Source organism: Ambystoma mexicanum, chromosome 4q (assembly GCF_040938575.1).
Source record: "Ambystoma mexicanum isolate Mex_15411 chromosome 4q, UKY_AmexF1_1, whole genome shotgun sequence".
Taxonomy (NCBI): Eukaryota; Metazoa; Chordata; class Amphibia; order Caudata; family Ambystomatidae; genus Ambystoma; species Ambystoma mexicanum.
The window spans coordinates 1,002,040,846-1,002,054,786 of NC_090928.1; the positions used below are offsets into that span (position 1 = coordinate 1,002,040,846).

The 13,941-nt window shown below is 41.1% G+C and overlaps 1 protein-coding gene across 1 annotated transcript in view; it reads left to right on the forward strand.

Annotated features, from left to right (window-relative positions):
- The window catches only part of KCNK2 (potassium two pore domain channel subfamily K member 2), an 845,778-nt gene that overhangs the window by 177,191 nt on the left and 654,646 nt on the right, over positions 1-13,941 (forward strand). Inside the window, exon 2 of the mRNA XM_069608568.1 lies at positions 12,818-13,128. Within this exon, the coding sequence (XP_069464669.1) occupies positions 12,818-13,128 (311 nt within the window). The remainder of the gene's footprint in view (positions 1-12,817; positions 13,129-13,941) is intronic.

The window sequence follows — 13,941 nt, forward strand, 5'->3', positions numbered from 1 at the left end:
TTTTCCAGCACCTTAATCAGTCCATTAAGCATCATATACTGAAGAGAATTGTGCTGACAACAATACCATATAAGGCTTCATGTTCCTCTTTACATCCTCATCACGGAACGATGTTACTGCTGCATTTAAGGGCTAGCCCAATCATGAGTTGGGTGGAATGTTTGGAGTTTTACCTCCAGATTTTTGCCAAATTCCGCTCGCTTTGGCGCTATTAGTGCAACGCTTATTGCACCGGTGCTACTAGCGCAGAAAAACCCCATTGCATCCAATGTACCCGATGGGGAATGGGGCTTAAATGCCTTACCGCTACTCGTGATCCGGAGCAAATTGTGGCAGACCGAGTAGTTGTAACGCTATTTGCATTGCCAGTATCCCAGCAGTATTACTGGTGGGATGCCGCCAAACTCGTGATGGACTTCATTGTGTCTTTTATTTGTACCTCGAATGTCCTCAGGAACCTTTTATCCAACCACACATAATGCCTTATATTTCCATTTTCCTCAGTTTAGTTAGTAGCCCTCCTCTCCACAAAATGTCCCAGGCTTTCTCCATATCTATGAAGACTGAACCCACCACCTAATGTTTACTTTGCGCTTCTTCTACTTATGTTATTATTATTTATTATTATTATTATTATTATTATTATTTATTTATGTATATACCACACAAAACCCAGAGGTATCTAGGCGCTTGTGCTTAAGAGGTTGGTTATAGTGCTTCTGGTCACAGAAAGGAAGTGCATGAGTGATTACATTATAGAGATACATACAGAGGTAATTACATCACACACGCAAATTGCAAAAGGAGTTCAAAGTGAGCACATTCATGGAGCCTAACCCCATGTTTCAGGGAAGCTGTGACACAGAGATGCAAGAGTCAATTAGAGTGGCACATTCATGGAGCCTAACTCCATGTTATAAAGTCAAGATAACACCTTCAACACCTTATTGTGCACTGTTTCCTAAATACATTTAGCTGCTTATGATGGAGTCTGCGTTCTGTCTCCAGGACATAAACCATCAATACCCAGATATTTCTTTTCCAGTACTTTCCTTATCTTTGGTGTCAAGGCTATAGGTGTATATGAGGCATAGTTATTTTTAATGTTCCTAATATTTTTTGTGGGTATTATTGTTCTTTGTGCCAGCTTTGCCCAGGGCACTGGATGGCCAAATTCTGTTAAGTGATCCAGAATGACTTCTTTACATTGTACCGGTAGTTTTTCTCAACATATATATCTGTTATGCCATTGTCTTCAGAGCCGTGCCATGCTCCAATTCTGCCACCGAGAAGTATGTGTCATACAGTTGCTCCAGTACTCTATCCTTTCGAAATCATCTACATTCTGCACCAAAAATTAATTCATTTGCCACAGTTTCTCCTCCAGAATCTGCGCTCTTGTTGCTGCATGATGCTTTCTTTCACAATCTTTGAGTTTTGTACTCAAGTGCAGTTTCATAGCGTTTGTTCTCCCTGTGTACTTTGCCTCTACTTTTATCGCCATTTTGCTATCTTCATTCCAGTCTAACATTTCCATTTTCAATGTGTCCTTTTCACTCCTTCTATGTGTTAATTTGTCTGCCACTCTTGTCAATGCCACACAATTTGGTCACACATGGGCGCTATGTCCAGATCTTTAGCAATGACACCTACTTTGCAATTGTATCACTTTTTGTACTCTGAAGAGTCTGCTTCCCTGTACAGTTCCGTTTCTCTTATTCCGTTTTTTTCTCTGACACCCTCCTTCCCTTCCACTATCTAACTGGAAGAGTGGCAGCTGCTCACCTACTAATTGTTTCTGAGTTGCCAAGTTGTATTGCAAACTTAGGGTGCAGATACCAGCATTAAATCTACATTCTCAGTATTAAGCAGGTCTTCACCTGAGGACTACCCACTAATTTCCATAGTGCTTAACTTTGTACTCTTCATCTGCTTTTGCATAGTTGATTTTTTTTGTCTATTTAACTTATGTTAATTCCCTTGAATCTTATTTGTTTTTTATGGTCCTTTTATGACGTATGTTTGCCTCCACAATCACTTGCCAATGTCTCTTTATCACATTCTTTATATTCCTAAACACTACTGCATTTACCATATGTCATACTATTTCTACAATATTTGGAATATTGTAGAAATATTTGGAAACATATCTGGACATTGGCCATCTAATTAACACATGGGCGGGGTTTGTATATACCTCGTCACCCAAATGTATTGTAACAGAGAATCACACATTCTGGTAATTCTTAGGAGCCGTCTTGCCAAGGAGGTGGACAGATCACTGTTGAGGTTTCTTTTCCCAAGCCTTGGTCGCACTCATGTCTTGAAAAGTCGCTACAAATTCCCTCTCTACCTCTACATCACTCTTTTGCTTGATCCCATGCTTTGCCTTGTGACGTTTATCAAAATCCTACAGAAGTTTCTGAGTTTGTAGAAATGTCCTTGGTTTCTTCACCCATTTCTCTGACAAGTAGTCTTCCTCCTGCGACATGTTTCATCATTTGAATATTTCCCATCTTTCTAGAAGCTTACTCTGCTATTAGCATAGGTTGTAAAATCTTTGTGTGGCTTCTCTAACTTGATTGAAGTTAACCATGGCTGTTCCCATTCCATGCGCACATCTTCCTGTGTGCTCTATGGAGTGTGTTGGCCTGTTTCATGTGTTCCTTTCAGCTTTTTCAGTCCCTGTCCAGGCTGCGTTTCCATGGGGGATCTACTCCTTCCACTCAAAGGTTTACCCACTTCTTTCCATGTCTCTCTTCTACGAGGCATACAATTCTGTGTGTTTGTAAGCTCCTTCTTCCCCTTTTCACTTGCCATGCATTTGACTATCATTTTTTTTAATGCGTATGACCTATTATTTTCTTTTTTGGCAGAATTGGTGTCATTTGTGTCATCTATTTGGTAATGTATTGCTAACAGATAGGAGAAGAGATGAGGGGTTTTAGAGGCAGGATATTTTGTCGTTTAGCAACTGGCAATGCTTGCAGCATGAATTCAACAAAATACAATATGTTATATTTCAATCTGTTTCCACCATCTTAACCAATGAGATGTTGTTTGACAAAATATGCACCAATCATGAGTGATTTAAGATACACAGATACCTTCAAAGCTGTGGCCAGCGTAGTGAGGAATCCACATGAAACATTGCCAAAAATGTATAGACTCCACTTTGAATCTGTGCAAAGTGTGTGTAGTTTTGTCAAGAGGAGAGAAAGTTGTAGGAGGAGTCCCAAAACTTTTGAAATCCAGATAGACATGGATTTGCACCAAACCCGCACAAGGAGAAGCTGTCTGGTCCTAAAAGCGTGCTTTTTCAAATTTGGTGTTAATCCATCCAGTAGATTCTTTTAAAACTACCAGAATTTAGGGAAAAAATCATTAGTGTTATCTCCATCCAGTCCGTGGACTAACTTCCTGGTTCAGTGTCTGCAAATGCCTCTCAGCCAATCATGGATATGCCTAACGTGAGGACAACGTACACACCCGAGTCAATTAAAAACATGAGGTGCGTCAAAACTTTTGAAATGGATGCCATGAAGAATTTGCAAACTTGTTGTTTTTATGAAATTTGATGGACTTTTGCACTGAATAAAGTTGTATTGATTTGCTAACTGTGCCTTAGTACATGAACATTGCAGTAAACACATATTCAAAAACATAACATTACACTTGTCAATCAAATGAAACAATCTCTAGGGAGGTGAGGGGAGATTAGAATGGGATGAGATATGTCCAACAAAAGGAAAAAATCAGGTATTTGTTCTTCTTCGATGTCCGCAAACATCTCATATGTTCGGGGACATTGCTGTGATGTTCACGAACTTGACACAAATGTTCAAGGACATCCATGCAAATGTGTGCATTACAGAGTAGGTGAAGAGCAGTTTTTGGACGGCTTATAACTTTGGCACCTTTCAACAAAACTGCATGAACTAGCAACAAAAATACAGAACCATCCTTGAATGTTTGTGCAAAGTTTGAAGGGATTTTTTCAAGAGGGGGGAAAATTGTAGGGGGGTCCCAAAACATTCGAAATCAGGACAGGCTTAAATGGGGAAACAGATTCTGCTCACAGCTACAGTTCGAAGTGTTGCACAAGTTTGCAGCAAACATGTGAGAAGAGCATCGGCAAGGACCCAAAAGCATACTATTGAAAATCTCTCATGTGTCTTATTGTTTTATTGTTTCACAATTGTCAATCTGTAGGTACAAAAAATAGTGATATAACTTTCGTGCCTGGGCAGTGGGCCTGGCTCCTGGCAAGGACACATGTCTACTCTGATTTGATTATTCAGGCCTGCAGCATGACTGAAGCTCTTGCCCCATGGATTATGGACACTGGCCATGGGTGTAAGCCACGAACACTGGCCATATTCACATTATAGGTTTGTTGTGGCCACTGATAAGGTTTTGAGGTGGGAGTATTTTACACAATGGTTTAATAGATTGGAAAGTAAATTGTAAGAGTAAACCTAATTTGCATCAGCAAGAGTTTAAAATATGGAACATGCAAACAGAACATTACTAACTTCAAAATGAACAGGACCCATAACCAAAATCGTTGTTTATCAAAGATGTCTGGCTTCAAACATCACATAGATGCATCTTGACGATAAATGCACAAAGCACATGAACTTCAAAAATACTTTTGTGCAATACAAGCATGCATTCACTGAAAGAACATCATCCATTTTTTAAAAGGATACTTCCCAATTGTAATAACGTTGTCCAACTTATTACTGCAGTTATCCTAAGATGCAGGGAAAATAAATATGCATACATTATGATCTGCTCCATGAGCATTTACAGACACAAAACACAGAAGTTGAACAGAAATAACCCTTTACTCACCTCACTGTGTGCTGTTTCTGACCGAAGCTCCTTCATGGGCTGCAATTCCATCCATGCACATGAGAATCAGAAGTTGTGTTCTGGTTTCTCTCAAGTCACCTGCCCTTTGCATTGAACTCTGTTCTCAACTTAACTGTAAATGTTGCGCACAGAAAGACAAAAGGTGTCGTATTTATAAGATTTGAATGCACAAAAAAGGCTTGGTACATCACTTATTTGGTGCCCTGAGTGCATCCACATTTTTTGTGGAAACGGGGAAACCCTGTGTTTTTTTGTTTTGTGGTTGGGCCAGTCCTCCTATTCTGTACATAGGCCTCACCCCATGATCCCTGTTTTCTTGTATTCATTCTTTTCAAGTGACGTCTGTTGTCTTTATTGTGGCTTCCTCTTCACTGTTATGCCATTGCTTCCTGCCCCCTAAACCTGCCTACATGCGCCTATGACCACAGAGACAGTGGTTGTGAAAAAATGCTTGTGGGATCTGTATTGATTGCGGAAAGATGGACGGCTATGTGGCTCACAGCAGCTGTTTTTCAGTTTAGTAAGTGTAAATGATGTGTGTGAATTATGCATGAATGTGTACATTCGGCACAGGTAAAATGCTATTAGAGTCAAGTTCGTATTTTCCGAAGTGCGTGCAAGTAGGTTAATTGAGGGCAATGCACATTCTGTAAACTGTGGGCTTATTCAGAAAGATGTCAGATATGGTTTTGGCACGCACTTGCGCGATCTGAATGACACCTGGCCTAGTAGGATCATTGTCTCTGTCTTCCCTCTGTTTCCTCTCCCTTGCCTCGTCGCGCCTTGAAACACTTGTGTATAGGCGCGTTATAAATGCCATATCATATCATATCACGCTTATGGTTTTTTTTCCAATGGGTTTCGTGTAAACTGTGCAGTCGGTGCGCAAAACTGCTTCACTAGGTATGAGATTCCACCAGATAATTAAGACGGTTCACGTATATAAAAATATTGTTTTATCAATGGGAAAACGTAAAATCAAGCGTTCCTATTAGTATTGCCATACTAATGCCAAATGCACTCACTGTGCAATGCACATACACCCACATCCACACACACACACGTGCGCACGCACACACACACAGTTACAGATCTGTGATGTCTTACTTAGTGAAGTATTCACAACATACCATGGTCTACATATACAAATTTATAAATAATGTGCAATGTTAATTGCGCACACCTAAACCCATACCTTTTATGAACAGGCCTGTGTGAAGGGGCATATTTTCGAAGTCACAGTGACTCATTGATGCATCTTCTTAGGGAGAGCGGATCACCTGCGTGGAGGAGTTGCAGTGAATGGTGTGACTTTCCTTTCAAGAAGTAGGGGTTGGTGTCGCCAAAGCCTGTGGACGGGGATCCCTGAGGAAAGGTGTGGCTGGGTAAAAATGCTTAAGGGTTTAATCACGCCCTGTTTCTATGGGTCTTTTCACCTACTCCGGCCTCTGCATCATATTATCCTTAACAATAGTGCAATGAAAAATTCCTGAAAGGCTTTTCATTTAAAAGAACCAATAAGAAACTTTTATTTTCAGTGCATGGGAAATGTTTTCATGTAAATTAAAACAACGATATATTATGAATCCCAAATGTCCAAAATGGTCATACAACAATCATGACATTTTGTAAAAGTGATTTAAAGTGATGTATTCAGGAGCTCCTGGAAGATTGCATCCTCTGTTTGATATGATTGTCTAATCCACTAACCCAGCTCTTCCTGATTTTCTCTGTAATGAATTCAGTTGTATTGTGGTTTCGGATCGACAACATCTACTGAAGAACATGATGAATAAGTTTCCTTTTAATTTACCAAGATGGACACTTTATATGTGTCCTCAAGGGACCCATTTTAGGATTGATAGTGGGTGATATTGAAACAGATTGATGTTCTGCTTCAATACCCTTTCGAACAACAATGCTTGGAAAATATATTATGTTGTATGTAAGTATTCAAGTTGCATTATAACAAATAATTATATAGGTAAACATTATTATTCTGTCAGCTGTCAGCTGCCACTGCCCTGCAGTGATGGCAAACAGCTGGGAATCAAGAATGAAGAATAAAACAGAATAACATGAATGTTAATTAATGTTCCATTAGTACACGAATGCACTGAATATTGCCTGCCATGCGGCACATCATGGTTCATTCTTTCTCAAGGTTAACTAACGCAATAAAAGGAATCCCCACCAATACACCCTTTATGCCCCCAGCTATCATTTCCCAAGAATGTTTTAGGTCCCAGGAATGCTATACTTCCCTTTAAAGGCATCACTGTCACCCAATCCCATTAGACTCCACCAGGCCTTCTTCCTGGATGTGGTCAGTGATGCTAAGAAAGAAATTCTACAGCCTCTCCCCACCCTGTCTCCTTGACCTTCCTTCATGCCACTGTCCCTCTCTATGGCTGTGTTTGTACATTCTCATCCATAACTTTCTCTTCATCGCAGCCCCTCCACCACATTGGGATGTGTTCCAGCTCCCTGTCTCCATCCCTCGTCCACCTGAGTCCCACTCGTTCTCTTCACATTCCTTCTCCCTGCCCAGCTCCTAATCTCTGTCTGTACCACTCTCCTCTCTGTCCCCATGCACCAATCTTCACATACCCTGACAACTAAAGCAGTGGTATGACTCCCAGGAACACCCCTTGACTACCTTGTGTCATGTCCCACAGAATTTCGTTTCTAGGGCATTTCTACATACCGCCTTCTAAGATATATAAGTATGTTATCTGCTTTCTCGACATATCTCAATGACATGCAGACATCATTCTACACTCTGCACTATATGAAAGTTCTCCAACCAAATTGAAGTTTATGTTATGCCTCGGATATATTGATATTACTATGACTAACCTTAATAATATAACAGCCCTGATCAGGATGCAATTAATAGTATACTAAAGTCAATATTGCCCAATGAGGAGGTCAATCTGAGGTAAGAATGCAATGTGAAAATCGTCAATAAATTCTGAGATGAATGCAAGAGGCAAATATATCACCAGTTAACACATTTCTGGGAGTTATGAAAATAAAAATTGCAGAATTAACTACGAGGGTTGCCCATCAGTCTAATAGACCTGTCACTTGTTCACTAGACTTGTTATTCAAATTACAGTGGGATGCATCTTGACGGACAAAGATGATTCAAAGGTTTGGACCAAATATGGACCAGATCAAGTTTCATCAAAAACGCCTTATCTCCACCATGTCTAAAAAGCAAGCTATCAAACAAAAATCATGGACCCTAATTTTCATATTAGAACAGACAAACAAAATAGTTTAAAATTCTCCTTTTTGTATTACATATACTTCTTTTGGCAGAGAAGACGCCTGTTCACTTGCAGTACATAGGTCATCATTTGCTATTTACATTGGTTTGCATGAAGAGTCTAGACACAGGATGACAGGTGTTTTGTGCTGCGCTGGCTCTCTTAAGGCTGTACTCTAATGTGATCATGTTTGTTTCTCTCAATGTTTCATTCTAGAGGCTTATTATCTGTTTGTTAAGGTTCAAACAAACACTATTCCTAAGACAGCACTTCCAATGCTGTTCATTATCATTATTTTTATATGTGCACAAGTAAATTAAAATGTGAGCTTTGAAAATATATGTAGTGAAAAAGAAAAAAACATTAGAGGAGTGCCTAACAAGGATGTTTGTAATTCATAATGTAAAGAAACATTAAAAAGCAGATGTGCCAAATCAATTGGTTTTTGGTACAACAAATACCTGATATTTTAGTGAGCCACACTTTGCATCAAATTTATGAAAGTTCAACTGGAGTTTTACTGCTCGTGCTCGTCATAATGACTACAAAATGGTAAAAACAGAAGGTGGGGACCATCATAAAAAGCATAATAAATAAAAAAATACAGTGTAGAGCCGATTTAGAGCATAAGGGAAAGAAACCATCACTAAGATAAGTAATGATCCAGATATACCTGTGAAAGAAGTGGATAGATGTGAAAACAACAATTGCGAAAACAGTTGTCTGCATAAAAGAAGCACATCTCCAACTTGGAGATTCTGATTTCTGTACCAAGATAAAAGAGGTTTGATAGATTCTTTAAAACAAAATCTCTGGAAGGAACATGGATAGTTATGCCCTGATGAGTACAAGTACATTTTCATCCATAATCCCAAAATGGCAACTTTGAATTTCTTGCCAAGGGTGCACAAGGGTGGAACATGTGTAGACCAATCATTAGTGGATTTGTGATGTCATCTTTGATGTCCTGGGTGTTAGTCTTAACACTGCACTGTGGTGGCGTGAGTTATGTTTGTTTAGCGTACGATAACTGGTGAATTTCTGGGGGGTTTCGGTTTTACTTGTAACCATAAATTCCTTTAACAATGTGTTTTCACTGAATTTCATAGGTTTTTACCAGTGCACCCTAATGTGCTACAACTTCCTAATATCATACTTAACCCCAATATATCAGCATTTTCAGCCAATCTAGAAAGTTTAAAGTATAAACATGCCATTCTCCACCTCCTAGCAACATTTTTAACACTTCTATAAACTTTCTGCAACACACAGCATGATGACGTGTTCACGAACGGGTCGGCGCTTCACGGACGGTTCCATGTTTTGCAGACAGTTCGAAACTGCATTTTCAGCTGATCTAGGAAGTTTCAAGCTACAATGTACCCTTGCACAGCCCCTGCATCTATTCTTAATGATTTTCCATCTCCAATTCAGAAGAGACACATGCTTGGAAGAATATTAGCACAAATGCTATGTAACTTCAAACATGGCATCAGCCATGGTCATCCCTCCTCCCCAGGAGCCACCACCACCAACACAACCACCACCTCCAGCTGGAGGGCCTGGACAAGGGAAAAAAGCACCATGATGCAGAAAAGAAACAAGAGGACCAGGAAGATGAGATAGAGGAAAGGCCAGCCTCCAGCACCCAGAGAAAATCATGGGTGTGGCAGTTTTTTACAACCATTGGGGATGTACCGAAGGTTAAGGCTACAAAGGTTAAATGCACTGAGTGCAACGTTGTACTCAGTCGCAGACAACCTGGGCAGTACTCCTATGGGACCACCTCCATGCGTTGTTACACCAAATCCAACGGCCAGGATGCACTCAGAAAGGCTGTTCCTTTCTCAGGAAGCTGAAGGCTGTTTTCCTCTACCTCATCTTCCTCAACCACTACTGCCACCACACAGGCCACTCCTATGGGGTAGAAGATCCCACCATCAACCTTGTAAGCCATAAAAAGCCTGTTGATCCATATCTTTCAAAGACAAGACTACTCTGTATATACTGCAACACACCACTCTGCAGGGGCCCAGTTCCAAAGTGCTTTCAAGGCTGCAATCAAAGAGCATGAGAAACACTGCCCCCTAACTTACATTTAATGCATGCCCAACATCTTGCCCTATGCACCTGCCCATCCATATCAGTGTTTGGTGCCCCTTCCCTCATTTCCTTCCGCCACCTTACTTACTGGCCTCTACTACTACTACAAAAAATAAATAGAAAAACATCAAAAAAAGATTCCTTTAGGAACCACTTTTCACACTTAAAAAATAGAACTACAAAAAATAATCTTATGGTCTCCATCTACTTTACATTTCTCAGTAAAGTAGTTAGACTCAATAAGATTCCCTAACATTTCCATTAGCAATTCATGTTATGCTAATGGGAATAAAGGCAAATTGTATACTAGAGAAAAAGATAAAAATACAGAAACTATTTTCTGTCCCAAACACTTTTCTCTAGCATACAATAAACACCATAATTCATGGATCGTCATGACTAAAAATGCTCTCGGCAGTCCCCTTTCCAGGTGATGCAGCTTATTTGAAATCTTCGAATAGGGTTTCCATAGTAATGACCATTTTTCTTGAAAGGCCTCTACAGAGTGCATGATGGTCTCTTTCATTAGGAGCTGGTGTTCCTAGGATACTTGGAATCAGGATTTCCCAGCTTCTGCTTGTTAGGCTGAGCACCGTAAGCCATGAGAACCCCCCCCCCGCCCACTTGGCCCTCGAACCACTGTGGTGCCACCAGCTAATAAATCCTACCTACACCTCAGCCAGCTTGTGGACCACTCCCAGATCCCTGTAAGCAATGGCTGCATTAGTCGCACATACTAAGTTGACTCCTCGTCATGTGATACTTTACATAAGACCTGTCTGAGGAAGTCAGCAGCACTACATAGTTTCAGGGGGTGGTGCTACCCTTCATGGGAGAGAACAACATTCTCACCCAAAGACTGATTACCAGATTCTTAGAGTACTATCACAACTTCCCACACCAATGATACCCAACCACCAGCATTTGCATATATCTCTAAATGCTGAAATGACACTGATGTATTTACAGTCTGTCTTCTGTCTTATGCTGTTTCCGTTTACTGTTTCTACCTCCTTCCCCACCAAATGCAGGTTTAATGTATATCTGTACAGTATGACTGTGTAAAGCACTCCACAATGGCACTTCTCAATCAATCAATATGCCATTTGTCCAGTCTTTTAAAACACTTTTCATTTTCAATAAATACCAAATCAAATGAATATGGTATATTTGCCCTTCCCCTGTCTTGATCTTTATGATGGCGTGCTACCCAGCCGCGCGCGTCATGACTGGTGGGCCTTAAGCTGGCCACATCATACCTAAGTCTGCCTTTTGTCTCTGTTGGCCACCACCCCAAAGTCTATACTTCATTATAATAGTTTTTGTGTCACATGTGATTGATGTTTTCGTTACCCATTTTCACAGGTGGGTTTCCCATGCAAAGAAGACATTACCAAGTGTCGGTATGCGCACGATCCCATTACAAAACATACATCAGATAATTGACAGGGAGCTTTACCGAACCAACCCCTCCGCCTCTCGCACTTTCCAAAGCTCGCGGGGAACTGAATATAAACATTCATACTCCCTGGCATGGCTCCTTTTTAGGGGTACAAACAAAGACTGCTAAAGACAGGCTTCGTGTTCCCGTGCAGAGTGACTTCAGTGAAGCTGGTCCATCATTCGTGGTCATGTGTGAGGGGCTTGCACGAAGTGAGGAGCCATCAATCACACTACCCTTCCTTTGTAAGTGCAGCCAGCACCCAGGCAGCCTGCAGCACACCCTGAGCCTGCAGGTGATTGCATGCTGACACCGCAAACAGAGAAAACGGTTCTGCAAGACAGCACAGAGCAAGACTCTGCACTAGGTCCAGATGCATTTCACACGCATCTAGCATCATGTTCTTCTACCTGCTGGATGCTCGATGGACTGGCCGCATCTGTATAGTCCATTCCCACTTTGCTGCATCTCCTACAAGGCTGCTGTCCATGGGCAGCCACTCTGTTTGGTTAATAAACGGGGCATCTCAGAGAGTAATGTCTATATTCAGAGCAAAAACGAATTAAGAATGAATAGCATTAAAGATATCTCAAACAATCGTTTTCTGCTAACGCATTTTGTTCTTGCTATTTCCTTTTCCTTGCACTTGTCTGGCGTAGAATATTCCGTCGTTTTGGTGCACGTTTTGCTGCTAAAATCGTGCACTACAAGCTCTCCTCAGTATTTGATAGAGCCATAGTAATTTTATTACAATGAAAGTATACTTTTCATATTATTTTTTCCTTCTTTGTTTCGAAAAGCTCCCACATAGAAAAGTCAATTTTATAGTGGATGTTCTTAAAAACTTTTTTTTTAATATATATTTAATATTTTTCATTCTAGTCAGGACCCGAAATATGAACGTGTTAAATGGAACACGTGCATTGTCATGTTTTAACAAGAGACTGCAGCCATTTCAACCTTTTTTTCTTCAAATGTATATATTAGTTGCAAATATCTAAAAGTATTTACATTTTTAAAATAGCTTGAAAGTGTGATTCCCGGATGTAATACAGAAGAGAAAAATAATCTTGTTTGGATATTTGTTTTTTACACCCTCTATCTTTTTAATTTTTCGTAGTGGCGGCACCTGACTTGCTGGATCCTAAATCTGCCACTCACAACTCGAAGCCCAGGCTTTCCTTTTCCACCAAGCCCATAGTGCTGTCGACTTTCGAAGACAGCGATATAGCAGCCAGTGTCATGAGATGGAAAACGGTGTCCACGATATTCCTGGTGGTGGTGCTGTACCTCATCATCGGAGCCACTGTCTTCAAAGCACTGGAGCAGCCGCATGAAAGCTCGCAGAGGACCACCATCTTGATTCAGAAGCACAGCTTTGTGTCTGAGCATGCGTGCGTCAACACTACGGAACTTGAACAACTCATTCAGGTAATGATGCAAACAAAATGGCGGATTAGGCATCTGCATATTTGTCTCTTTTATGAATGAAAGCGCAGCACATACACAAATGCGTGCTAAAAATGGTATGATAAAATCAAACTAAAGGACAAATTAGTATTATGTAAGGATGTGTTGGATTACTTTGGCATCTCTCCATGGCTAGATGATTGTCTGCCATATGTGACTCACTACCCCTTGTTGGAACATTTCCTTAGAGTTGCTGGTCACTTTACGTATAACTGTATATGCTTTGAATGTTTTCCATTTAAAAACATGAGACGCAACAGCTACACCTTAACACTGTCATTTACTGGTGTATCAGTGTAAGATGACAAGGTGTAGAGGTATCGCGAGAGCCCCGCTCTCGCGAGATCTCGCTTGCGCGATCAGCTCCGCCCCCGCGCGCTACGCGCGATTACGGGACGAGCTGAGGACGCGGAGAGCAGCGTCTTCCCGGCTCCTCCGAGCACGGGAGTTATTTCACGAGTTTTGCCGCGGATTAAAGCCACGGCACCCAAACCCCTGTTGGCCACGTTTGGCCCAGTTAATCCTGGACATTATCTATGCTTCAGTGATCCAGACATGCTGGAAATAAAGTCCTGGTGAAAAACCTGCCTGGCTCCTGTCTTCCTTCAGGCACCATTATACAACATAAATTGGCGACGAGGATCACCACAAGAACCGCGCAGAAACATGCAGGGAGCCACACCGCCACCACCCTTTCTACAGACATCAGGTAGGCCTGCCATTCCTTGGCCACAATGGCAGCCCCTGTTCACGACCTACGTGGAGGCAATGGGT